Source organism: Ranitomeya imitator, chromosome 5 (genome assembly GCF_032444005.1).
Source record: "Ranitomeya imitator isolate aRanImi1 chromosome 5, aRanImi1.pri, whole genome shotgun sequence".
Taxonomy (NCBI): domain Eukaryota; kingdom Metazoa; phylum Chordata; class Amphibia; order Anura; family Dendrobatidae; genus Ranitomeya; species Ranitomeya imitator.
Genome location: NC_091286.1, coordinates 434,718,897 through 434,743,452, shown reverse-complemented (window position 1 = coordinate 434,743,452; position 24,556 = coordinate 434,718,897). Strand labels below are relative to the sequence as shown.

Below are 24,556 nucleotides of genomic sequence, written 5' to 3'. Positions count from 1 at the left end.
TAGACTATATCAGTTTCATGCAGATTTAATGTGAGTTAAAGGTGAAGACTCTACTTAAATTGCTGACCACAAGACATCGTATAACTTATCTCAGGGAAGCTGCATTCTTGAAGAAAAGTATTGTATTATGCAATTAGATAAAAGTAAATTTTTACATTTTCTACTTTGTCTAATAATAGGGTTGTTGCCCTGGATGTGGGGACAATCTGTAATGAAATCGGCATATGTCAGAATAGTTCATATTGAAAAAGGTTATGAAGATATTAAGAGGGGATGTCTTTATCAACAACCTCCCGCTCCAACAGCTTGGCTTACTGTCAATATTATAATATAAACTGTTATAATAACTTAAAGATAATTAGCTAGCAAAAAAGAATTTAACATACAGTATGAAAGACATTTACATTCAGGGCTGCTGATAAAATATACTGAGTATAGATAGAATGAGTATTGTACATTAGACGGCCAAACTGATTAATCTCTAGTATTTCTTTGTTGTCATTGTCATCAGTGGACAAGTATTTACCTGCATTTTCTCTGCCATCAAAGCTGATCGAAAGGCCAAAATCAGTCTCCAAGTGAATTCTTGTTGGTCTCTGATAAATATTTATTCCTTCATGTGGACTTACAGGAGGTGACGTTCTCACACCATTTAACTGGTAATAAAAAAAATAAGTTGATCAACAAATACTTTCTTCAGTAAAGAAATTGGCTCTGTCATTTTGCATGATTTGCACCAAGTGAATCACACAAAAACATCAGATTTGAGCCAAGTCAAATTTTTTTGTAAAAGTTTAGGCAAATTCTATCCACCTTGAACAGGTTTTCTGTGCAAACAAATGATATTTTAATGATTTTGACTGTTTCATGCCACCTCTGATATTGGCTCTGTGCGATCAATGCAAGACGATGGGGAGTTTTTTATTTGACAGTAAAATATGGATGTACTCTTCTAATACTTACCAATAAGACCTTATTTTGTTTGAATATTATAACATGGTTGTAAACTACAATTTCCAGCTCCTTGAGCAAACTGTACTTGCTGAATATTACCATGGCTTCATTTTTGCCTTGAATTTTAAATGTCTCCAAGTAGTCAGGTAGGGAAGGATGCGTTCTTGATACCATGTATGTCTGCTTCCCTTGGAAGTGATGATTCAAGCCATCAAAGGTTTTGTAGTGTGGATCACCAGCTATTGTGCACTTGCCATAGCCTAAAACCAATGCGAAGAGAAAAAAGAGTAAGAAATTCAGTTCAACTATGAAACAATCATCTTAGCACTTTTTATAATGCTTCAAACATATAGTGGTCCCATGTCTATGTGTACAGACCTATCCTTTTAATAGGCTACGTGTTAGCAAAAAAGTTAAACAACAGCAGCCCTAATGGTCATGTCTTCTTACTCATCAAAGGAGGAGAAGAGGACAAACAAGAAATGCCTCTAGATTTTGCTGTGTTGTGGGGCTGGGATATATGTTTTAATTGAACTTATAAGGTCTTTGAACTTCAAGGTTTCCTTGCTGGCCCAGAAATGGTATTTCCTAGAGAATAACTTGATGAGATAAACATTGTAACCACTGTGATCACTAGTCTTACTTTTTGGTTTACAGTAGTATTTTCCATTCTTGTTCACGCTGCAGACTCCATTGGAACATCTATATTCTTTACATTGGATGTTATTGCCCTTCTTGCACTCACATTTCATTGTGCACTGTGGTGTAATCCAGCTCTCATGAACCTGGAAAAGAACAAGACAAACAGTATAAATGTGACATCTATGGGCTTTATTGGATACCATTCACATGTGACTTTTCTTCACTGTGTTTGCACACACAACTTTTTTTTTTTTCAGAAGCAGTCTGTATCCTCCTGTGAACTGGTATTGAGACTAGGTATTGCTAGCTAAGAAGAGAAGGAATATAAACAAGCTCACCCGTGATGCATAAGCTGAATTTCAGGAGCACGGACCCGCTGTGTCCAGGCGTGTAGAATCCAAGAGAAGAAAATGTCCAACTTCACTGAATCCATGAAAAAAAGTTTTCTTAATTCACAAACTTAAATAAGGAGGATACAAACTTGAGCACAAACTATATGGGTATGAATCTCAACCCATGTCCCTTGTCATGATTAAGGGAGCTTAGTCTCCAGAAACGTGTTGAGATTCGTATCCATATGATTTGTGCTGAAGTTTGTATCCTCCATATTTAAGTTTGTGAATAAAGAAAACTTTTTTTCACGGATTCGATGAAGCTGAATATTTTCTTCTCTTGGATTGCTAGCTATGGCCTTTCTTGGGGATGTTTGTTGGATTTTATATCTTTTTCAGTTAATTGCTTTTGATTTTTGTGCAGGGACTTGCAAGACACAAGGAATCTTATGAGCGTTGGATATTTTGGCCGTAAGAACAACTATTATTTCATGTGTTTTCTTCATACTTGCAGAGTGAATAAGATAAAGTATGGTGTTTGCTCTTGTTGGGTACACTTATGGAGTTCTTGATGGCCCGCCTGATCTAATATTATGCGAGTGACTAATAGGGTGTAATCTGGCATGGTGGCCTACAGACATCTGTGTGACTGGTATGCTATACAAGCGTTATTCATGTGCTTTTAGAGTACTAGTCAGTCACCCGCATTATGCGCAAAAGTGGTTGTTCATCATTATTTTGCTCCTGTGCTGCCTCCACCTTATATAACTGGGCCTATTGGCATCCTTCTGTATATTGGTATTGAAAGCAGGCATTGGTAACCATGGCCTCTCTTTTCATGATGATTTGTGATAAAGAAGCTTATCTACAAAATAGAATACTTTCTGTAGTCTTCTCATAGGTAGAAGGAGCAGAAAAGACAAGGATGAATAAGGTAGGGAACATTTCAGGCTCATATTTAAATTGGGCTGTCCCATCAGAAATCATTTAGTAACGGTGTATACTTTTGTACCTTTGATTCCATTCTATGGAATTCTTTACATTTCAATTGTGCACTAGCAAAGAAATATTTTAAATGTAAAATACAGTACTAACATTTTATGCACTTGGCTAACAGAAATCGTTAATATAAGTTGTTAATATAGAAGTCATATCTACATACATTGTAGTAATTATCATTGGAGTCCCTGCAGCCACAAGAATTTAGTGAAACGCATTGGTCCCCACTAAGTACATAACCATCATTGCAGACGCAGCCTTCCATACATGTTGTTGGCTTCTCACAGGTATCTTCAGCGTAGATGTTGGTGCAGGTAGGTGGACAAAGTGATGCACAGTCTGTATAGCGACTGTGTGTAGGACAAGCCAAAGCTGCAATAGAGAAGTAGATGGTTAAATGGCATATCCAAAAAAAGTTGTCTAAGACATGATGTCTATTTGCAAAATGTTAACAACAGTGGAGGTTTGTATCTCAATCAAAGCACAGATGTAGCAGCGCAAAATCTTTAAATTCTGCTGTGAGATTTTTACTGTTGTTAAAAAATTAACAAAGTATACACACTTTACTCTGTATTAATTGCAGTAAACTGTTCTGTTCTTTTTCCTTATAAGAAGATGCAAATATATGAATACATACGACAGAAAGATGGATTTCTCCATTTAATGTTCACTCCTTGAGTCCTGCAGGCGTCAACATAGGCTTGGACTACAGCACATAGGGTAGACTGCATTCCGTTGTATATGCACATGTCATATACACAGGACTTGATAAAGTCATCTGGATCAACAAGATTATGGCATGCTTGAAATGTGTTCGACTGGAGAACATTGCATTGTCTCTGAATGTTTGGCAATGATAAAGCATTGCATGGTGGATCTAGATCATTTCGTGTGTCATCTAAGCAACTGTAAGAGAAACAAGAAAGTTATTTCATTTTTTTTTTATTTTTTCTATTAAAAAAAGTGTCATTATATAGGATACTGACAGTATAAAGTGTAATGCAGAATCCTGAGGATTTATTTTGAAAAATGTATTGAGATGTAACAGTGTCATAACTAAGCAACATACAGCCAACAGTAAGTAAGAAGAATTGTGATGAACTGAGTGCCATATCCTATGTATTGAAACTTAGCTGCCACCAATTTTTTTGACATCTCCATGAAATTCAGAACGTAAGAATTTAAAACCCTCAAAGTTCTCCTAAGAAACAGAGTTGATATTGAACGCACCTCAAAGAAAGTTAAAAGTGTTATTCTTATCTGGAACATTTAAGGACTATCCAGTGAATATACCATAAATCACTGATAGATCTAGTGATTACTTTTATGACAAAAATGGAAGCTTGCACGTGTAGGCATACTGCGCTGCAGGAATGAAGAGTCTTGGGATTCCAAAATGGTTTTATTAATACCAATGGCATTTCTGTCCTGAGCCCTTCTCAAAGTCTAAAAACCAAGTGAGACCAGCTTCCATTTTTGCAATTATACCTCTAAAAGAACTTTTTCTCCAGCAACGGGACAGCAGCAGAGGCTTTCTACGCTTTTATAGGTGTTGTGCTACCATCGATTTTACCTATCCCTTACCAGAAAGTATTTTATATATGCGTCTGACCCTCTCAACAGCTTCTTAGATATTACTTTTAATATCTACACTGGGTTTCAGAACAGGGTTCTTTGCCCTATCTCATAGATATTGTGAATGGAGAGGTAGCCGTACATTCACAGCTTTTCTTTTCACTAATATGTGAGTTGTAATAACAGCCAAGAACAGTCATATTCCCAGTAAACTGATCTGACTGAATAGGGTTTATTCATTTTGAAGATATCTAATATTAATTACATTTTTTCTAGCTAGCATCATTATTGAAATTCCCGCACATTGGGGTAAACCTGTACAAACAACAACCTGTAAATAAAACGAGTATAGTTGTAATTACTTTAAATCACTGTCAATTTCCGATTTCCAGCTGTTTCCAAATTGTACAACATTGGCCGCTTGAAGTCCATTTGGCATAAGTAATTCATCATTCTTCAGACCGTTGAAATTACCGCACATACCACACACCTGTTACGTCACAGAAAAGAGAAATCCATTACATGTTGTGAACAAAAAATTCTGTATTGCATTTAATTCTAAAGCTAAAACTGCTAGAACTGACCTTGCCATAGTAAGCGTTAGGGAGGACAACCTCCAAGTGGTGATTTCCATCAAACTTCACAAACATTCCAAAGTCTGTGGTCACCACAGTGTAAAGACCAACGTTTCCAATAATGAGCCCTTTCACATTTCCTGACCATGGTGTTTGGATTCGTGTGTTATCCACCTGTTATTAAAGAGGATTTAAATAATGTAATTAAGTATTTTTTCAGCATTATCTTATCAAAAATAAGGACAAATATTGCTACAAAATAGTGAGATAGACTTGTAAAAGATAGATAGATTGATCATTTGAATATTCAATAAGACAAATACATTTACTAATTAGTATATAGATGTAAATCTTACAAGAATTTTCCTGTCTTTCTGCAAGGTGATACGTAGTCCATAAATATCGATATAAACTTCTTTCAGGTACGTTGCTGCCCTTTTTCCGCGGTCCTCTGTTTTTCCTTTGATGGTAAATGGAATAACGCTACTCTTGTCACATATATCCACCAGAAAATAAGTACATGTGCCCATGAAGCTGTGCATAACTTTATCAAATGTGTTGAAGTGGGGATCTCCAAAAATATGGCAAGTTCCAATACCTGTAGGAAAGAGCATGCACCAATTTTTGAATAGCAGATATCTATTAGGACACCAAATACATTTTCTGCTACTGTGTCAACAGATTTATTCAGCAATATTTTGATTTTATCCATATAACGTATGATCTTGTAATTAATCATAGACATATCTATGGGACCATAGTATCATTTATTTCCTACCTGTATCCTCTCATTCCAATCTTCTTTTAGACCTTGTATATACTGTATATACATAAATATATAAATATATGTACTGTATATACAGTACAGACCAAAAGTTTGGACACGCCTTCTCATTTAAAGATTTTTCTGTATTTTCATGACTATGAAAATTGTACATTCACACTGAAGGCATCAAAACTATGAATTTACACGTGGAATTATATACTTAACAAAAAAGTGTGAAACAACTGAAAATATGTCTTATATTCTAGGTTCTTCAAAGTAGGTATATTAGCAAATGGATAAAATATAACCTTTATTAGGTATATATTAAAAAAGGCCAATAGTAGGCACTTGCATGGAAACAGAAATGATAATAAGACAAACAAATAAGAACCCTATTGTGATATGTGCCCTATTACCTACACAGAATGGGGAAACGACAAAAAAACAAACAGATACAAATAACAAATACTCCGCAGCACGAGCCGTGCTAAAGATAAACTTCCAATCTCCAATAGTTCTAGTAGGCTCACAGAATGCTGGCCGACTATTATACAATCCAACGAGACATAGGTATATAGACCCAGAAAGCACCCCTATATTGGGGTATTGTACTTATAACTGTGTCTATTCAATCAGCAGTAAGTATATGCATTTTGTACTAATGCTCAGGATGATTTATTAATGTGGTGTATGCACAATACCAGGCTCCACATATAATCACTCCACTTCAATATATATGAATACAGATGTCTCTACAAAGGATTGGAATACTATCAGTGCAGAGTGACAGACCACACATGCAGCGTAATATAATGTCCAATAATATAAATACCCATCCAAATATTTTGGGATACACATATACTCATTTAACAATTCTATGAGTGTTCCCTAATGGGTTAAATTATGGCATATTAAAGGGTTAATGATGGTGGGATATTGTTCCAGGAGCGCTGTGATACATGAGATTAGATATATAGCAACAATAATGTGCTTGGTTGGATCTCACCGCTTGTACGACTCGGTCATCCCCAGCTGATCCTCTTTCATCCTCCACCTCATATCCTGACCCTTAGAAGTCTATAGTGTGGTACTGTAGTAAGCGTCTCCCGACGCGTTTCTTCCTTGTGGATTCATCAGGGGAGAATGCTGCTGCCATTACGGGTCCCCCCCTTCTGTGTCCTTTATAGAATTAGCTCGTGCCGCGCTGACATAGACTCCGCCCACCCGGCGTGTGACGCGCACATTGAGCTTGTTCAGGCAGTTCCGGCCACTCGTCGGCTTCAGTAAGCCCTGGGAATCCCCGCTCTATGGCGCATGCGCACCATCGTGGCAGGGACACTTATCCCGTGGTATGCGAGCAGACTCTTACCGGATCAAAATAAAGAAATATGGAACATAAATGTATGTGTTCATACCCTTTAGCCCCATAAAGTGCCACTTATAACTGCAGCATAGATTCAATCATCCTTTCATTGTGCTGCGTATGTGATTGGCACCTTAGAAACAGGAACTACAGTGTAAATCACTGATCCTGTTCACCGATTGGCATGATTCATAGAAAACTCAGCATATCTACGTGATGATGAGGGTTAAGGAGGACATTGGAAAGCTGTCTCCTTCTACAGATGAGAAGTCACATTTGAAAAAGAGATCATACGAGGAAGCGAGCAAGGACGAGAGGACCACAAATAAAAATATAAAACTAAAAAAATGAAAACAAAAATATGGCTTATTACTTCTTCAAAGTAGCCACCTTTTGCTTTGATGATTGCTTTGCACACTCTTGGCATTCTCTTATATACAGAAAATATATATATATACTTGATATATACAATACACATACTAGAAAGTGAACTGTCAATACAATACAAACCTGAGGATTGACATCCCAGCACTCCTTCCTGCCGTTTGCAGTGTTCATAGACTCCACATTGCCAATTTTCACATGTGATGTTGTTATTATTATTGCATGTGCAGCGCTGTGTGCAGTTCTCATGGGTAAACCAACTTTCTCCTAGCTGAAGATAACATATGAAAGAGTTGATAACATAGCTCATAGAAGTAATTAAACAATATTATTTTTACAGGTCTACAAAAAAGACTACAGAAGCCTTACCTGATAGGAGATGTTATTTTCATCAGTGCATCCACACTCACTTGAAGAAACACATCTGTCTCCACTTAGGACATAGGGGTCATTACAGAAGCAACCTTCTACTGCTTCATCCTTGCACGGTGCCACGGGTGGAGAGTTGAAGCAAGTGACAGGGCATGTTGTACCACAGCTCTTATAATAGCTTCTTGCGGGACAAGAAATTGCTAGAAAATATTGAAAGAAAGGTTGCCAGAGATAAATTATCTGAAGAATGTCCAACTGGAGTCTCAACTATCAGCAATTTTAACTCAATTGTCAATGTTGGATAAAATATGGCAATAAAAATCACACAGTTTTGATTAAACAGTTATTCTCAACAATCCCAACACAAACATCAACTCGAAGACTGGTAGAGATCCAATCACTTGGATCCTCATTGGTCCTTAGTAGGCTTGAGCGAAACGGGTCGTCCATTTTCAGAAGTCACCGACTTTTGGCAAAGTCAGGTTTCATGAAACCCGACCCGACCCGACCCCTGTGTGGGGTCAGCCATGAGGTCGGCGATCTTCTGAACTGGTATCGGAATTCCGATACCGAGTTCCGATATGTTTAAGATATCAGGAATCGGTATCGGAATCCATATTTAAGTGTAAAATAAAGAATCAAAATAAAAAATATTGATATACTTACCCTCGGACGCGCCCTGGTTCTAACCGGCAGCCTTCCTTCCTAAGAATGAGCGCCTGAAGGACCTTCGATGATGTCCTGGCTTGTGATTGGTCGTGTGAGCGGTCACATGGGCGGTCATGTGACCAATCACAAGCCACGACGTCATCTAAGGTCCTTCAGGCGCTCATTCTTAGGAAGGAGGCGTCCAAGAGCGTGTCTGAGGGTGAGTATATTCAATATACTCACCCTCGGACGCGCCCTTGTTCTAACTGGCAGCCTTCCTTCCTAAGAATGAGCGCCTGAAGGACCTTAGATGACGTCGCGGCTTGTAATTGGTCGCATGACCGCCCATGTGACCACTCACACGACCAATCACAAGCCGCGACGTCATCGAAGGTCCTTCAGGCGCTCATTCTTAGGAAGGAAGGCTGCCGGTTAGAACCAGGGCGCGTCCGAGGGTAAGTATATCAATATTTTTTATTTTGATTCTTTATTTTACACTTAAATATGGATCCCAGGGCCTGAAGGAGAGTTTCCTCTCCTTCAGACCCTGGGAACCATTAGTATCCAATTGCACTGCATTGGGTTTCGAGTTTCGGCCGACCCCGACCCTGATTTTTCTATAGGATCGGCCGATTTCACTCGACCCGACTTTTGAGAAAGTCGCTCAACCCTAGTCCTTAGGACAAAATTAATGGGCTAGTGGCTGCATATATAAGACACTGAAACATACATTCCAAGAGTAGTGCAGAGATAGCTGCATACAGAAAATAACTACCGTAATAACACGAGGACTGATGGGCATCTCACCAGTCAACAAATGAACTATATTTCTAGGAATCTTCTTTCAAAGAAACATTTTTCATGGACTACTGAACTTTCAATGAAAGAATATTCCCAGAAGATTATAAGTTCTTCTTTATCCCAAGGAGATCAAATACCACAAACTTAATTTTAAGTCATAACTTTCTTGGCTTATTTGGCTAAAACGATTGTTTGTTTTTAAGTTTTTAACCATGCAGGATTGTTTGGATTAAAATTGTTTTTTTTTCATCAACTTTAATCAAATGTATATGAGAGCCTTAAGCTCCATTTTTATTAGTAGGAATAATAGCTGGGATGCAATTAATACTTACGGCAGAAGGTGTCTGATCTCCATTCAACGCATACTCCGGCATCTGAGCATTGTTGAGCATATGCTTGCACAGCGTAGCATAAGGAATTTGACTCGCCACCAGTGAAACACATGTCCAAAACACAGTTGTCAAAGAAATTACCAGGATTCACAAGAGCATGGCAATCTTTGAAAATTCCTGGAAAAATAATAGAGAAATCTAATGAGTTTTTGTGTATATGATTGTTAAAAAACATATCCATGTTGGAATGTCAAAATATTGGTATTAGTATTCAATTATATAAATAAACATACTGTGTTTTCATTATAGAAACTATATATATATTACCTGATGTATCAGTTATAATGCCACAAAGTGTGTTCTTGCTGTACTCGGCTATGAGATTTAGATCACAGTCTTCTAGGTCCTGACTACCACACCTTCAAAACATGACAAATATATTATACATAGGGCCTATATGTAGGATAAACCATGTTTTTTTACTTTTATTATATTGACACATTGTATTTGTACCAGTTTTCTATTAAATGTAATAATTTGGTGAATTAACTGAATGTGATATTATAATTTAGGGATATACAATGAATGCAGGATTTCATGATAACATTGGAAGACAGGCAGTTTCTTTGTATGAAAAGAAATAACATTAATTTGCAAATCACATTTGCAAAAAACCAAAATAAATACGGCTGAGACAAAATACCAATGACAACCAATTTACAACTGTGCCGCTGTTTTCCAATCTTGTAATATCCCATCAACAGCTAAAGGCTTAGTGAATTGTGAAAGTATCTATCCAAATTTGAATAGTCTAATAGTCTGCTATTTAAGCTCATAGTATCTCAATACAAAAACATTTGTTTAGAAATAGCAATAAATGTATGAACTGCAAATCAATTTATAATTTTTGAATAGAAATATTTTTCTATAATCACATTTAAAAAATTAATCAATAATGCAACATTTCCTTCACTTACTCCTTATTATTTTGGTCAACCTGCCAGCTATCACCAAGGTCTTTTGAATCTGATGCTGGGCTGCCATCAGGCTTCAAATAGTCATCTGCCGCAATGCCATTGTAGTTACCTAAAAGGTAAGAATATTAACAGTTACACAAAACTGATGACTTCCTTGAAGAATATACACTGTAAGTAGATTCAAAAGTACGTCTTACCGCACAGTCCACAGACATCACCCTTGATTGTTGATGGAAGGGAAACATCAGTGTAATGGTTACCATCAAACTTCACTTGCAGCCCAAAGTCTGTAGCCAAAATGATATAACTGCCACTGATGTGCACTTTGACTCTACTGTCTAGAGCAGCTGGGAGGTTTGTTCTCTCTCCATCAATCTATAACACATTTAGTAAAAATCAATTAAACTGGAAAATAAAAAACTATTCATGACACATAATAACAATGTAAACCAGGCTCTTTAACTCCGTACAATTGCTTCACAGACATGTATGTAGATGTACAGGAACAGACTGGCTCATGGGTCATATTTTCACTTATTTTCACACAGCTCCCCCTGAGGAAGCCCACTCAAAAGTGGCATCGGGGCTGCGGGTGCATAGTGGGACATATGGTTACATGGGTAAATGCTAATTTTACTAGATTTACTGCTGGATATATACTTATAGATGCATAATAACACAATTGTTCTCAGGATATTTGCTATTTTGTGTGAGCCATAGGCTGTACGGTTTTCTGCTGCAGTTAGGGGTATATTTTTGGATTTATTTCTTGCAACCCCTGAGCATATATCCTATTGTCATTATTGATCTCAGTATTCTGTGCTATCTTTATGTATACTAAATGTATTTTTGTCCCTTTGAGCTCCTTGATTTTTTGCGTCGTCACCATTGACCTACTGTTAGGTCTCGAGTTCCCGCTTCTGCACAGGGGGAATCTTGAGCCATCTCTGCTGCGGTCTCCCATTCTTATCCAGCCGCAGTGGAGTCTGCTCAGCAGGGATGTCGGTCCCAGCGCCTTGCTCAGTCTCACTCTGTACAGAGAGTTACTGCTGCTTCTTCAGCTTCTGCCATTAAAGCCAGTGCTGGTCAGCAGCGAGCAGACTTCTCTGGGACTAAGTCCTTGTCTGCACACACTGAGCATGCCCAGGGCAAGATCTCCCGTTGGAGATCGAGGGTCATGTGCTCAGGCTCTGCAGCACATTCCATTGGTCCTCTTGGCAGGTCTTGGAAGGGCAAAGTTTCTGTGGCCACTTCCTGTGCTGCAACTATATAAACTGCGCATGACCGCACGGCCATGCGCTAGTGTACATTTGCTTACGTGTGTTTGTTGTGAGTGCAAGTCGTCCTTGGATACCCCTTCCCTATTGAATGTCTGTTTGTGGAAGGTGTATGGTTGCTATCTAGCGCCCGACTTATCCTACAGCACGAATCACACATTACAGCGTCCAGTTGCTGTGACCGCCAGTACGGCGCCATGCACTTCCTCTGTGCTTTCCTTACCCAAGCCTGGGTGGTTAGTGGCGTTCGTCAGTGCGGCACCGCATGCACTCTTGTGCCTTAATATTGTTATTTAGCTTCCTTACACACCCAGTTGCGGTGTTGTGCCAGCAAGGGTCTAATCGGACTTTAATCCTAGTTGGGGTTGAGTTCGCTGACTACTTGCTCGCGCTCTATGTGCGGTACCGCGATCCTGTGACGCAACAGGATCGCTTTCTTCACGCTGGGTGAAGTTTAACCCACGTGTGTATACTTATGAGTACCGCCATATAGTCCGTCATTACTTGGCAGCAGGTTCCATCTCTGCACGGTGGACCCCGGGCTGTGAACGCACCATACTCTATCTGTCTTATTATTTGGTGCGTTCCGCTAGCCCTAACATTACACTAGCACCAGGGTCTGGCTAGTAATGACGGACAAACAGCAATCCTTGCGGTATATCCAGCAGCTGGAGGGTAGGTTGGCGGCTCTTGAGAGCGCAACCTCAGCTGTGGATGTTACCGCAGTTGCTGTACAGGCTGCTAGCGTGGCTGCAGCAACCCTGTCCATTGCCACCCCTGCTCTGACATTCTCTCGCCTCCCGCTGCCAGAAAAATTTTCTGGTGATAGCAAGTTTTGTAGGGGATTTGTGAGTCAGTGCTCTATTCACCTCGAGCTCCTGGCTGCACGTTTTCCCACAGAGCGGGCTAAGGTGGGATTTATAGTGTCTCTCTTGTCGGACAGGGCGTTGGAATGGGCTACGCCGCTGTGGGAGCGTGGTGATCATGTGGTGCAGAGTGCTCCGCTGTTTCTGAGCACTCTGAAACAGGTCTTTTTAGGACCTCAAGTCACCCATGATACTGCGCTCCAACTGCTGGCATTAACTCAGGGTGAGCCCTTGGTCAGTCATTTTGCCATCCAATTCCGCACCTTAGCTTCTGAGCTGGATTGGTCGGATAAAGCTCTTATTCCCATATTTTGGAGGGGCCTGGCTGACCACGTTAAGGACGCTCTGGCCACTAGGGAGATTCCTGCCACACTGGAGGAGTTAATAACTGTCTCCACTCGAATTGACCTCCGTTTTAACGAGCGGAGGTTAGAGCGAGCCCAGTGTAGGCAGAGGTTTCGGCTGGCGCCTACCTTCGCCAAACCTCTGGAATCTCCGGTCCTGGTTCCTGAGTCACATGAGGCCAGGGAAGTGTCACAAGCGGGATCTAAGTCCCGGACCACTTGTGCACTCAAGGTCTGTCATGTTTGCCAGCAGTCAGGACATCTAGCCACCAGATGTTCTCAGCGGTCGAGGAAACGTCAGCGTCTAGTGGTAGTAGGTGGAGGTACACTAGACACGGCGACGTTTGCCTCTAAATTGTCCTTTAAGGGGACAATTACTATAGGCTCATTCTCCCACTCGGTAGAGCTCTGCGTGGATTCTGGGGCGGAGGGCAATTTTATGTCTTCTGCCTTCGCCCAACGTCACGCAATACCCCTGGTTATGCTAGCTCAACCAGTAACGGTACGAGTGGTGAATGGGTCGACACTGCCCTCACAGATAACACACCAGACCATCCCTTTTACTCTGTCCATGTCGCCATCTCATCAGGAGATTATATCTCTGCTCGTCATTCCTGAGGGAATTGATGAGGTCCTGTTGGGAATACCTTGGCTATGGTACCATTCTCCTCATATCGAGTGGTCCTCTGGCAGAATCCTGGGATGGGGCAAATCTTGTGGGGGTAGGTGTCAGAGGGAGTGCATTCAGGTTGCTACTACAGAGGTACCCGCAGATCTTTCCTCTCTCCCCAAGCAGTATTGGTCTTATGCAGACGTGTTCTCCAAAAAGGCGGCGGAGATCCTTCCGCCCCATCGCCCCTATGACTGTCCTATTGATCTCTTGCCTGGTGCTGAGCCTCCCCGGGGTCGAGTCTATCCGCTATCTCTCCCGGAGACGGAGGCAATGTCACAGTACATCCAGGAAAATCTGGCAAGAGGATTTATTAGGAAGTCAGTGTCACCTGCTGGGGCAGGGTTCTTCTTCGTGCAGAAGAAGAATGGGGAATTGCGTCCATGCATAGACTACAGGGGTCTTAATGCCATCACCGTTAAGAATAAGTATCCTTTGCCCTTGATATCTGAGCTCTTCGATAGGCTTCGGGGAGCAAGGGTATTTACTACACTAGATCTGCGGGGTGCTTACAACCTGATTCGCATCCGTGAGGGGGACGAATGGAAGACGGCTTTTAACACCAGGGATGGGCACTATGAATATCTGGTGATGCCCTTCGGGCTCTGTAATGCCCCAGCCGTTTTCCAAGACTTTGTGAACGATATCTTCCGGGATATGCTTTCCACCTCGGTCGTAGTCTATCTGGATGATATTCTCATCTACTCTCCAGATATTGACTCCCACCGGAGAGATGTTTGCAAAGTCTTCGACCTCCTACGGGCAAACTCCCTCTATGCCAAGTTGGAGAAGTGTATGTTTGAGCAGGAGTCCTTACCTTTCCTAGGCTACATCATCTCTGCCCAGGGATTGGCTATGGATCCTGCCAAACTACAGGCTGTGATGGACTGGCAGGAACCCCATTCTCTTAAAGCGGTGCAGCGCTTTATGGGGTTCATTAATTATTATCGCCAGTTCCTTCCGCACTTCTCAACTTTGGTAGCTCCCTTGGTTGCCCTCACCAAGAAGGGGGCGAATCCCAAATTGTGGTCTGAGGAGGTCTCCAAGGCCTTTAACTCTATAAAGTCACACTTCGCTAGCGCTCCCATTCTACATCGCCCCGATGTTGATAAGCCATTTATCATGGAGGTGGATGCTTCTTCTGTTGGTGCTGGAGCAGTCCTCTTCCAAAAGGATGCTCAAGGTCGGAAGCATCCTTGCTTCTTTTTCTCCAAGACCTTCTCACCAGCAGAGAGGAATTATTCCATCGGGGACAGGGAGTTGCTAGCCATGAAGTTGGCTTTCTCGGAGTGGAGACATCTCTTGGAGGGAGCACGTTTTCCCTTCCAAGTCTTCACAGACCATAAAAATTTGGTGTACCTGCAGACAGCCCAGCGGTTGAATTCTCGCCAGGCCAGATGGTCCTTATTCTTCTCCCGGTTTCATTTCACCCTCCATTTTCTTTCTGGGGAGAAGAACATTCGGGCCGACGCTCTCTCTCGCTCCATTGTGTCATCTGCGGAGGAGGAGGAGGAGCCTCGGCTTATTGTCCCCACCGAGAGCTTGAGAACTGTGGCCCCGGTTTCGCTAGAGTCTGTGCCCCCGGGCAAGACTTTTGTTTCATCCAATTTGCGACCGGAGGTTCTCTCTTGGGCACACTCGTCCAGGGTGGGTGGACATTTTGGTACCAAAAGGACATCTGAGTTACTGGCGAGGACGTACTGGTGGCCGCATATGGCTCGTGATGTCGCAGAGTATGTTCGGGCATGTGTGTCTTGCGCCAAGAACAAGACTCCTTGGCAACGGCCAGCTGGTTTGCTTTATCCTCTGCCGGTGGCGGACAGGCCCTGGGAGATGGTCGGGATGGACTTTGTGGTGGGCTTACCCAAGTCTCGTAACTGCACCATTATCTGGGTGATCACCGACCATTTTTCCAAAATGGTGCACTTGGTGCCTCTTCCACGGCTACCTTCTGCACGGGCGTTGGCTGTCTTGTTTGTCAAGCATATCTTTCGCCTACACGGTATGCCAGACAAAATTGTTAGTGACCGGGGTCCCCAGTTTGCGTCTCGATTCTGGAGAGAGCTTTGTCGTCTACTCAGTATTGAGTTGAATCTCTCTTCGGCAAATCATCCTGAGACGAATGGGTTGGTAGAGAGGGCCAACCAGAACTTGGTCACATATTTACGACATTTTGTTTCTGCCAGGCAGGATGACTGGGCATCCTTGCTACCGTGGGCAGAGTTTGCACTTAACAATGCCGTAGCCGACTCCACCGGTCAGACTCCATTCCTCCTAAATTACGGCCAGCATCCGTGTGTTCCTGTGCCCATGCCTGTGTCTTCTGCTGACTCCAGGGTGGCAGACTGGGCTGTGGAGGCACGGGACATTTGGGACCGCACGCAGGATGCCATTCGGGCCTCCAAGGAGAGAATGAGGTCCTCCGCCGATGTTCATCGGCGCCCCGCTCCGACCTTTGCTCCTGGCGACTTGGTGTGGCTCTCCACCCGTAACATCAGGCTGCGAGTTGAGTCCACTAAGTTTGCTCCTCGCTACTTGGATCCCTTCAAGGTTCTCGAACAGGTTAATCCTGTGGTCTACCGTTTGGCTCTTCCTCCACGCTTGGGTATCACCGACACCTTTCATGTGTCCCTCTTGAAACCCGTATACATGTCCCGGTTTTCCGAGTCATCTGCCGGGACATCGGGTTCGTCTACGGACGATTACGAGGTGAACGCTATTTTGGGGTGCAAGGTGGTACGCGGCAAAAAGTTCTATCTGGTGGATTGGAAGGGTTATGGCCCAGAGGACAGGTCATGGGAGCCTGCTGAAAACATTCGGGCCCCACAGCTCATTGCTGCCTTCGAGCGTAGCGAGGCCCAAGGAGGCGGGGCCCTAGGAGGGGGGTAATGTTAGGTCTCGAGTTCCCGCTTCTGCACAGGGGGAATCTTGAGCCATCTCCGCTGCGGTCCCCCATTCTTATCCAGCCGCAGTGGAGTCTGCTCAGCAGGGACGTCGGTCCCAGCGTCTTGCTCAGTCTCACTCTGTACAGAGAGTTACTGCTGCTTCTACAGCTTCTGCCATTAAAGCCAGTGCTGGTCAGCAGCGAGCAGACTTCTCTGGGACTAAGTCCTTGTCTGCACACACTGAGTATGCCCAGGGCAAGATCTCCCGTTGGAGATCGAGGGTCATGTGCTCAGGCTCTGCAGCACATTCCATTGGTCCTCTTGGCAGGTCTTGGAAGGGCAAAGTTTCTGTGGCCACTTCCTGTGCTGCAACTATATGAACTGCGCATGACCGCACGGCCATGCGCTAGTGTACATTTGCTTACGTGTGTTTGTTGTGAGTGCAAGTCGTCCTTGGATACCCCTTCCCTATTGAATGTCTGTTCGCGGAAGGTGTATGGTTGCTATCTAGCGCCCGACTTATCCTACAGCACTAATCACACATTACAGCGTTCAGTTGCTGTGACCGCCAGTACAGCGCCGTGCACTTCCTCTGTGCTTTCCTTACCCAAGCCTGGGTGGTTAGTGGCGTTCGTCAGTGCGGCACCGCATGCACTCTTGTGCCTTAATATTGTTATTTAGCTTCCTTACACACCCAGTTGCGGTGTTGTGCCAGCAAGGGTCTAATCGGACTTTAATCCTAGTTGGGGTTGAGTTCGCTGACTACTTGCTCGCGCTCTATGTGCGGTACCGCGATCCTGTGATGCAACAGGATCGCTTTCTTCACGCTGGGTGAAGTTTAACCCACGTGTGTATACTTATGAGTACCGCCATATAGTCCATCATTACTTGGCAGCAGGTTCCATCTCTGCACGGTGGACCCCGGGCTGCGAACGCACCATACTCTATCTGTCTTATTATTTGGTGCGTTCCGCTAGCCCTAACACCTACCTTGATAACCTATTTTTGTGTACTATTTTAGATTTGTAATGCAATTTGATATTTTTCTATACATTTTTCATATACAGTATGTCTTTTGGGGGTTACTAACTCCATATTATTTTAGGTTCATAATTATCTGAAGTTCCCTTTATACATTTAATTGGGATTATGGTTTCCTTTATTATCGACAACATACGTGTTCGGACATTAATTATATTTTCATTTATAGTACAGTTTCCATTCCAATTAGGAAATGTTTTTTGAAGAATGCAGGAAACTTACGTTCAGCTTTTTGTTCTTCAGCAAAGTGAAATCAGTATTGTAAACTTTTACATGTACTGATTGGATGTATGATACTTTAGTGTTGGATCCTCTGTACTCATTGGTGGCGTAGACATGGAAGTATGGGAATTCACTTGGTGTTACATTGCATAGTTTTGTAAGAGTGTAGCTGCAGTTCCCCATGTAATGGTGAACTTCACCATCAAAGGTGTTATAATGAGGATCTCCAGAGGCACTGCAGATTGAGAAAGCTGGAATAAAGCAGGTAAATGTAATATTAGTCCAAACTGCATTACTATTTTTACTTCGAACAGTCAAATCTGATCTTTATAAACATTTCTGAACTTGGATGAAAGAAAAACCAAACATCCATAACTGATGTAAAAAAAAACACAAATGTTTTTAAGCATGCTTCAAAGATAGCCAACTGTATTATGGTGTCCTTCACAGAAAAAAATCCATATTTTGTAATCTTTCTCCTGTTGATTTTGGAAATTGAAAGTATAATATTCAGTTCAGGAAAAGTAAAACAATTCATGAAGCTACATTGTAACAGCTTAAAATGTAGCATAGTGTTTTGTTGTTGCTGTAGATTTGGCTGCTCTAATGCCCAAGGATCAGTTTGTTTCCACTTTGACTCATGGGAGAGTCCTCCATTTTACAATAAATTAATTATTTTGACTGTGAAATTCTACAATATGATACAATCAGTTCCATAACATCACAGCTTGTTTGATTATAGAAAAAATATTGTTTTTCAATGCCTTAAGATTAATCATGCTCTTTTCAAAGTTGAGGTACGGTACTTACTGATGATCTCAGGTGTTGTTACAGTAGTAGTTGTTGTTGGACTTAGAGTAGTTAAAGCAATGGTTGAATCTAAAAAATAAGCATATTATATTATGAAAAGTGTGACTGATTAAAGCTCCCGGTCACAAATGGCACAACACTAAATTTTTGCAATACAGTGATTGGGTTACACATATTACCAGCAATTTATAAGACATCAAGGAATATTGCTAAACATAGCCTATGTCTTACTGAAGTATTAGATACAATCAATCCATTAAATGTCCTCTGAATATATAAGTGAATATCATGTAAGTGTACACCTCAGGACAAACAAAATGAACTAAAAAAATCCTTAGTATAAATTTTCTTAGTAAAATAATAACATACAAACATTCAAAAACATCGGTGCCTCATGACTGAATGGCACATATAATGGACTAGACAAAAGACATATATATATATATATATATATATACATCTATAGTAGACTAAGAACAAGGACTGGGGTGGTCCGGTGTCCCCTGTGTTGGTCCAGGTCCTCCACATCAGGTGATATGCATATTGTACCGCTTTTTTCATGTCTGTGGCCATACTACTGCCTACTGTTATGGGAGATATAAAGATATATATGTTGGTGCTGCTATTTACCTGTTGAGCATTAGTTTGTGACATGTTGTATGCTTTTGTATACCTATGAGCTGTATCTGGACTACTGTTGGGGTTGCCATACCTTGGGCGACTGTCTTCTCATGTTGCCTCTGGCATCTCTGTGACATCTGCTAGCCTCATTGCACACTGTTTGTTTGGTTCTTTTTTTTGTATATTTTATATTGATTACTAATAAAAGTGGTTTTATTGGATTCTATGACTGCATTTGTCCTTGTTCTTAGTCTACTATGCGTTGGCAGTTATCCTTATTGTCCATGCATGGGTGGTGCATGCATTTGGATATATACTATTAATTATTAACTGACGTATATGCACCACCAATGATGCTTATTGGAATTCTTTTATATGTATATAGCATTAGTGCATGAAGTGTTATAAATGGCAAGTGGTAGTAGATAATATAGCCGTTATACTTGCCTATGTAGCTGATGGAAGGTTAGGTCTCGTGTCCCTCTATCCCGATGCATGCTTCATCCTGCTTCCTCTAGAGGCCTCTGTACTTTATGCACTAATGCTAACTATTGTATACATATAGGGGAGATTTATACTAGCTTGTTGACTATTATTACTTATTATAAGATGTCACATACCCCTTGGTTTGATCCATTGTATATGTCCCTCAGTCGTGATGCATTTTTTAAAATATTTTTGTATGTTATCTTACTAGTTAAATTTAAAATTTATACTAAGGATTTTTGAAGTAATGGAGAGCCTCAACATAACACTATGGATTTTTAGAATCATTTCTTTTTAGTAGGTTGATATGTTATATAGGATAATATTTGTCAATGAAATTATAATTACCGGTAATTATCAGTTTACCTATATTGCCAGTCAAACTGCGCTAAACACACATTACATTATCACAAAAGCACATTTTGTAATCCAGACATTTGAGAATCTCTTCTAATTCAAGTTTACACTCATTGTTATAATGAATTGCTTACTGTACTTGGATAACAGTAAATCACATTAACATTTATTATTTACCTGTTTGAGGGTGTGTCAATGAAGTGGACGCTGCAGGGGGAGTTGGTGATGGTTTATTTGGATCTGCGAAAAAATGTAAAGAAAGTTTAGTAAAAAAAATTACATAAAAAGAAAAATGATAAAATAAAGAAAACTGGGAAAATATATTTACCACAAATAGTATTTGATATCCAGTCTCCTAAGAGGACACCAAGTGCTTCACAAGCTGTAGCATAAGCTTGTAAAACACTGCAAACCAAATCGTCGCTTCCTCCTGTGACACACTGGTCAAATACACAGCTCTCATAGTATTGGTGAGGACGGATAACAGCATGGCATGGTTTGAATGGTCCATTAATTTGCCTAATAATGAAGCATTTCTCTTTGGCCTCTTGTAGGATAGAAGGAGGACATTCAAGTGGTGGTGGAGGAGTGGAATCACATCTAAACAGCAAAAATTTTTAATTATTATTAAGAACAAAGCAATTACTTAAAGGGGCTGGATGAAAGTGATTGTTATAATGATTATTCATGGACCCCATATGCTTTGTGCTTTATGTATGAAAGTGACAGACCCATTGACCAATTGGTCCTGATTTGTGTCTAAATATGTCAGTATTCAGTATTGTTACGTAATGTGATTAGTCATGTGCAAGATCTGTATCTTGCAATTATTTTATGTAATGCTATTTGTAATGTTGTAATGTTTGAAATGCTGTTTGCAACGCTGCTGTAATACCATAATTTCCCTCGAGATCAATAAAGTGTATCGTATCGTATTGTATTCGCATGTCTTTTTCTTATTTGTGTGTTTTGCTGATAAGTAAAGTGTTCAAACAACTCACGTATTAATTGTGAATGTTATGGATTGGTAACTTAGCTATAGAATGGTAGAGAAAAAGTAATAAATACAGTACATGAAAACAATAAAAGCATAATAATTACAATATTTGCAATCGCCTTATCAGAAATTAGTTATTTATGTTATTATTGTACTTACATCCACCCATCATCTGGTACTTGCCAACTGTTTCCAAAGTCATTGACATGTGTTACAATGCTGCCATCAGGTGTCATGAAGTCATCAAAGCGGTTATCATTGTAGGTACCACACAATCCACATAGTGCATCCTTGTAATATTCTTTTACTCTCACAAACAACTCATGATCCCCATTAAACTGGAGTTCAAGGCCAAAGTCTGTACTGACGGTAACATAATGGCCATTCTGTGTGATGATTATGCCAGACACATTAGCAGGAAGGATGACAGGTATATCATTAACCTAAAAAAGAGTCACATAGGGAAAATGTTACTACTTGAAAGCCATAATCTAATTCATACAAATCTGTACTCTTCTGGTGGTAAGTGAGCATAACTATAAAGAATTGGGAAACTGCATCAAAATATTGGCCCTAGAGCCAGAATTTCCCTCTATCCATATGAAGAGAATGATGCTATAAATTACATATGCTAGATTGATGGTTCTTTTACAAATAATGATACTTACTTGTACAATGTTGTTCTTTCCAATGTGGATCTCTATTCCATCAACAGTCAGAGTAACAGAATTAATGGCTGTCCAGCTTGGGTTTCCTCTGTGCTCATTGCGGGTTGTGATACTGAAGTTACGAGATGTATTAGCACAAGTCTGTACCACAGTATATGTACATGCACCCTGGAAGTGATGGACTGTGCCATCAAAGGTGGTATAGTGGGGATCTCCATAAATGTGGCAGATTGCTGTGCTTGGTTGGTAGCAGCCTAATAATCCATCTTGCACCTTGCAGATTTCATCTTCTTCACAGGACATTGGTGAACAGCTAACAGTATTGTTTCCTAGACAGGTACACTGAGTCTCACAGTTACCTTGAATGAATTGTTCTCCTTCCTGTCATTAGACAAAAATATTAAAATAAATGTGGACACCATAGACACAGCTAATATAAAGACAATATTAGTTCTCTGCATACCTTATAGTACACATCATTGTACATACAGCCACAATGTGACTCTGGAACACAAGTTCCTCCACTGATGACATATCCAGGATGGCACTCACAGCCTTCAGAACATGGCAAGCTGCAGTTTCCTGTAGGGTATGGGTCTACGCATGTCGCGGGACATGCAGATGCACATGTGGTGAAGTGACTGTTGTCTGGACATTCAGAAGCTAAATGATGAAAGATTTGTTAATGATACAATTTATATAGGTGGTAACTTCAGTTCTCTTTTCTTGATTGAGAAGAATGAAACATTCATGTGAAAATACTTACAACAGAATGTACTGTTTCTCCAAGATATAGAGATGCCTTCCTTCTGGCAAGCATCGGCATAGGCTGCTAATAGACTGCAGAGAGTTTCTGGATCTCCATTAAGGGCACACATGTCAAATATGCAGCTTTCCATGAATCCACCAGGACCGATCACTGAATTACAAATATGGAAAGGACCATCTTTACTTATTAGAAGACCACAGAAGGCATCACTTCTATACAGCTCATCATCCTCTGGTGTACAGGATGGTGGTGGTGAGGGCTCAGGGTCATCTGGACTACAAAGAGGATCATCATCTTCTACAATCCAGCTGTGCCCTAGCTGTTCAGAGTTCTCTGCTTGCAGTCCGTTAGGCATCATGTAATCATCTTGTTTCCGGTTGTTAAAGTTACCGCACATCCCGCAGGTTAGGCCAGAGTAATTGCTCGGAAGTTTCACCTCCACAGAAGTATCTAAGTCATATGATACAGTCAACTTAAAATCTGCCTGGAGGCTGACATATTTTCCAGTCCATTTAACAGTCACTGCTCCTCCAACTAATGTCACTGGAAGTGTAGTCCAGATTCCATTGACCTGTAAAACATTGAAAGAAATGAAAATTACATTAATTTAGCATCTGTCCAGTGTTAGGAGTCGAGTTTCCTCTGCTGCACAGGGGGAATCTCGATCCATGTCTGCTGCGGTCTCCCATTCGGTATCGGCCGCAGTGGGCTCTGCTCAGCGGAGACGTCGCTCCCAGCGTCTCGCTGGGGCTGATTCGGTGCATAGGGTCACTACTGCCTTTTCTGGATTTCCTATGGTACCCTGCCCTGATCTGCGGCGAGCGAGCCTCTCTGGGACTAAGTCCTTGTTTACTCACACTGAGCATGCCCAGGGCAGGGCCTCCCATTGGAGGTCGAGGGCCACATGTTCGGTCACATGCTCAGGTGCTGCAGTACATTCCATTGGTCCTTCTGGAAGGTCCTGAAAGGGCAAAACATGCTCAGGTACTGCAGCACTTTCCATTGGTCCTTCTGGAAGGTCCTGAAAGGGCAAAAACTTCAGTAGCAGCTTCCTGTGTTGCAACTATATAAACTGCGCATGACTGCACGGCCATGCGCTAGTATTGTCTTATGTTATGTGCTTTGCGCCAGTGTGGTCACTTGTATGTGTGTTCAGGGACCCGGCTGAAATAAGCCCCTAGAATGCTGGCTCCTCCGGCGAGGAGATTGAGTCTGAGTGTATTCAGGGACCCGGCTGAAATAAGCCCCTAGAATGCTGGCTCCTCCGGCGAGGAGTTTTGTGTGTTTGTGTGACCACTGACTGCTCTCTGTTTGGGCAGTTAGCCTGTGCCTCTGTGGAGTCTAACAGGGCACAGTGCTTTCCTTTCACGGCTACTCAGTGAATTAACTGAGTTAGTCTATACCGCCATATAGCTCTGCCGTTTGCTAGCAGCAGGTACTCCTGCACGGTGGACCCCGGGCTGCGGACGCACCAATATCAATAAACATCTCTATTTACTCGGTGCGTTCCGCTAGCCCTAACAGAATACTAGCGCCAGGGTCTGGCTAGTAAATGGTGGACATTCAGCAATCTTTGCGGTATATCCAGCAGCTGGAGGGTAGGTTGGCGGCTCTCGAGAGCTCAACCTCAGCTGTGGATGTTACCGCAGTTGCTGTACAGGCTGCTAGCGTGGCTGCAGCAACCTTGTCCACTGCCACCCCTGTTCCGACGTTATCTCGCCTCCCGCTGCCAGAAAAATTTTCTGGAAATAGCAAAACTTGTAGGGGATTCGTGAGTCAGTGCTCTACTTACCTCGAGCTCCTGGCTGCACGTTTTCCTACAG

General features: G+C 41.6%; 1 protein-coding gene across 8 annotated transcripts in view; it reads right to left on the bottom strand.

Moving 5' to 3' along the window:
• The window catches only part of LOC138638112 (IgGFc-binding protein-like), a 246,804-nt gene that overhangs the window by 8,611 nt on the left and 213,637 nt on the right, over nucleotides 1-24,556 (bottom strand). For all 8 annotated transcript variants that reach the window (XM_069727126.1, XM_069727130.1, XM_069727129.1 and 5 more), the window contains 22 exons: nucleotides 22,731-23,304; nucleotides 22,428-22,627; nucleotides 21,965-22,345; nucleotides 21,456-21,739; nucleotides 20,628-20,899; nucleotides 20,477-20,539; nucleotides 18,836-18,904; nucleotides 18,026-18,276; nucleotides 10,918-11,095; nucleotides 10,721-10,829; nucleotides 10,071-10,162; nucleotides 9,744-9,920; nucleotides 7,960-8,162; nucleotides 7,717-7,861; nucleotides 5,434-5,675; nucleotides 5,087-5,251; nucleotides 4,865-4,992; nucleotides 3,565-3,833; nucleotides 3,091-3,299; nucleotides 1,598-1,739; nucleotides 964-1,214; nucleotides 527-656 (listed from right to left, as the gene is read on the bottom strand). In XM_069727126.1, coding sequence (XP_069583227.1) covers nucleotides 527-656; nucleotides 964-1,214; nucleotides 1,598-1,739; nucleotides 3,091-3,299; nucleotides 3,565-3,833; nucleotides 4,865-4,992; nucleotides 5,087-5,251; nucleotides 5,434-5,675; nucleotides 7,717-7,861; nucleotides 7,960-8,162; nucleotides 9,744-9,920; nucleotides 10,071-10,162; nucleotides 10,721-10,829; nucleotides 10,918-11,095; nucleotides 18,026-18,276; nucleotides 18,836-18,904; nucleotides 20,477-20,539; nucleotides 20,628-20,899; nucleotides 21,456-21,739; nucleotides 21,965-22,345; nucleotides 22,428-22,627; nucleotides 22,731-23,304 — 4,534 coding nt within the window. The remainder of the gene's footprint in view (nucleotides 1-526; nucleotides 657-963; nucleotides 1,215-1,597; nucleotides 1,740-3,090; nucleotides 3,300-3,564; nucleotides 3,834-4,864; nucleotides 4,993-5,086; nucleotides 5,252-5,433; nucleotides 5,676-7,716; nucleotides 7,862-7,959; nucleotides 8,163-9,743; nucleotides 9,921-10,070; nucleotides 10,163-10,720; nucleotides 10,830-10,917; nucleotides 11,096-18,025; nucleotides 18,277-18,835; nucleotides 18,905-20,476; nucleotides 20,540-20,627; nucleotides 20,900-21,455; nucleotides 21,740-21,964; nucleotides 22,346-22,427; nucleotides 22,628-22,730; nucleotides 23,305-24,556) is intronic.